The sequence below is a fragment of the Chaetura pelagica genome, unplaced genomic scaffold, assembly GCF_000747805.2.
Source record: "Chaetura pelagica isolate M959 unplaced genomic scaffold, ChaPel_1.0 scaffold405, whole genome shotgun sequence".
NCBI classification, from domain to species: domain Eukaryota; kingdom Metazoa; phylum Chordata; class Aves; order Apodiformes; family Apodidae; genus Chaetura; species Chaetura pelagica.
In genome coordinates this window covers 5,285,567-5,287,705 of record NW_009953489.1, presented here as the reverse complement: position 1 = coordinate 5,287,705, position 2,139 = coordinate 5,285,567, and the positions used below count along the sequence as shown (strand labels likewise).

Sequence of the window (2,139 nt, the reverse complement as noted above, 5' to 3'; positions counted from 1 at the left end):
TGATGCTACATATATTTCCTTCTCATTGCTGCAAGGAGCTGAAATTAGTACTGTGACTAATTAGGAGGACTGGGAAAAAGCAGATGAGGGGATTAAAGCAAAACAAAATCAATGCTAGGAAATAGAAATGACAGGAGCTGTCGGCTGGGGAAAGGGGTGGGATGAAGGGGAGGATGATGAAGAGAAGTGCTGATGGGTTCACTCCTGAAGCAGATAGGGAAGAAAGGCAATTTGGTGTTGACACCTGTGTTAGAAACCCTTTTTCTTAATTGCATGGCTTTCTCTTTGGCTCGTTGTCTCTTAACACTCTTTTCTCAGTGAAGTCTCCCAGTGTGGTGTGGTCCTGCTGGCTGGGTCTGGGCAGGAAGGCAGTGGTGGACTTGGGAGAGGACAAGGGATGACACTAGAAAGTGCTGTGGGGCACCTTTCCTTCCACCAAATGCTCAGGCACCCCAGCACAGAGCCACTCCAGGCCAGGCTACATGAGGTTTCTAAAGCATGGAGTAGAGGATAGAAAGAGAGACACTCAGCTCAGTGGTTTGAGAGCCAAAAGAGTTTTAATTTTAGCTTTGTCAGTTGCTTTCTTCCTCCCCAGGTGGGCCATTTGCCTCTGTGGATTCAGTTTCTTCTCTGGGAAATGGTCATAATGGTACTTGCCTTCTCCACAGCTGAACTGGGAGGGCTAATTAACACTTGGATGGTGATCTGAGGATGAGGAGGGTTGCATGCAGCTGAACCATGGACACCTGGCTGGAACTGCACCCAAACCTTTATTTAAAGACAGCAACAACCCTTGACATTCTGCCTTGAAAACTGTCCTCAGCTCTGCTCCTGTCTCTGACCTTTCCCTCCCTGTCTCTCCTTTTGTAGCCCTGCTCCTGGACATCATGATTGTGGCTGGTTTGCAGAAGTTGGCCAAGAGGAAGGGCCCATACGACGTCAACCCTGGCTTGTTGGACTACCTGACCATGGACACCTACGCCTTTCCAGCCGGGCACGCCAGCCGAGCAGCCATGCTCTCCAAGTTCTTCCTCAACCACCTGGTCTTGGCCATCCCTCTCCGGATCCTGCTGGTCCTCTGGGCCCTCTGTGTGGGCTTTTCCCGTGTCATGATCGGACGGCACCACGTCACAGATGTCCTGTCTGGCTTTGTCTTTGGCTACTTACAGTTCAGGCTGGTGGAGTTGATATGGATGTCTTCTAACACGTGTCAGATGCTGATATCCATCTGGTGAACATGAGGGACGTGAGGCCTTCCCACTGGAAACTAGCAGATACTTCAAGAGTCTCCCTCCCAGTCTTTTCTACATGTTTGTTGGAAGCAGCTGTAACTTCCAGGAGTAGTTGCCATTTTTTTAAATGTTGCTTCCCCACCTGAAATTGAGGTGTTAGCAATTGAGGGCCATACCTGTGTCGTGGCCATATTCTCAAGACTGTGTTTGGACAGCCACCTAATGAAGCTTTATGGTGAGAGGAAGGAGCTCTATGTCTGCCGAGGTTGGGTGGTTCACATCAGCACCTCGCTGTGTCCTCAGGATGGGCAGCACCTGGGAGCTTCCCCAGAGCACCTTTGGTCACTTTTTTTTTTTTTTTTTGTGGCTAAATGATTCTGGCCACAGTGCTTTTTCTTTTTGTAAGCCCAGCAGTTGTGTCTTGTCCAGGGTCACGGCACTGCCGGCGCTTCCGAGACAATAAATGATCACAAAACTCCTGCCCTGTTTGGTTCTTCTCATGAGGGAAGGGGCAAAAGCCAGTTCAGTGTTGGCTTTGAGATGTGTTCAACTTGGAGCAGGTCTTGCTGATGAGGGTGGGCACTGAAGTGGTTTGCTTTGGGTCAGTTGGGCCCCAGTGGGTGCTCAGGATGCTGAAGGTGACGTGCCAGAGCTGGCCTTTCATCTGCAGCTCAAAAATCTGATCTGTGAGGGTCCAGGGGGGGTTTTGGTCTGGGAAGGACAAACACAAGCTGCCAGTTTCCATCCTAGGAGGGAGTGATTCAATAGGCAACATGCTGGATTGTGGTGACTTTGCTAAGCAGGTCTAGATACAAAGAGTCTTTTTCCCATCTCGCCATGGCCGTGATTTTATATTTCTGCCAAAGGATGCTCAGGTGGGAGTTTCCAAGGTGAGTCCCTTACAGCA

The 2,139-nt window shown here is 49.9% G+C and overlaps 1 protein-coding gene across 1 annotated transcript in view; it reads left to right on the top strand.

The window, feature by feature from the left end:
* The window catches only part of PPAPDC3 (phosphatidic acid phosphatase type 2 domain containing 3), an 18,683-nt gene extending 17,391 nt beyond the window's left edge, over positions 1-1,292 (top strand). Inside the window, exon 2 of the mRNA XM_009998884.1 lies at positions 871-1,292. Coding sequence (XP_009997186.1) covers positions 871-1,235 — 365 coding nt within the window. The 3' untranslated portion in view covers positions 1,236-1,292. The remainder of the gene's footprint in view (positions 1-870) is intronic.
* Positions 1,293-2,139: the final 847 nt, after the last annotated feature.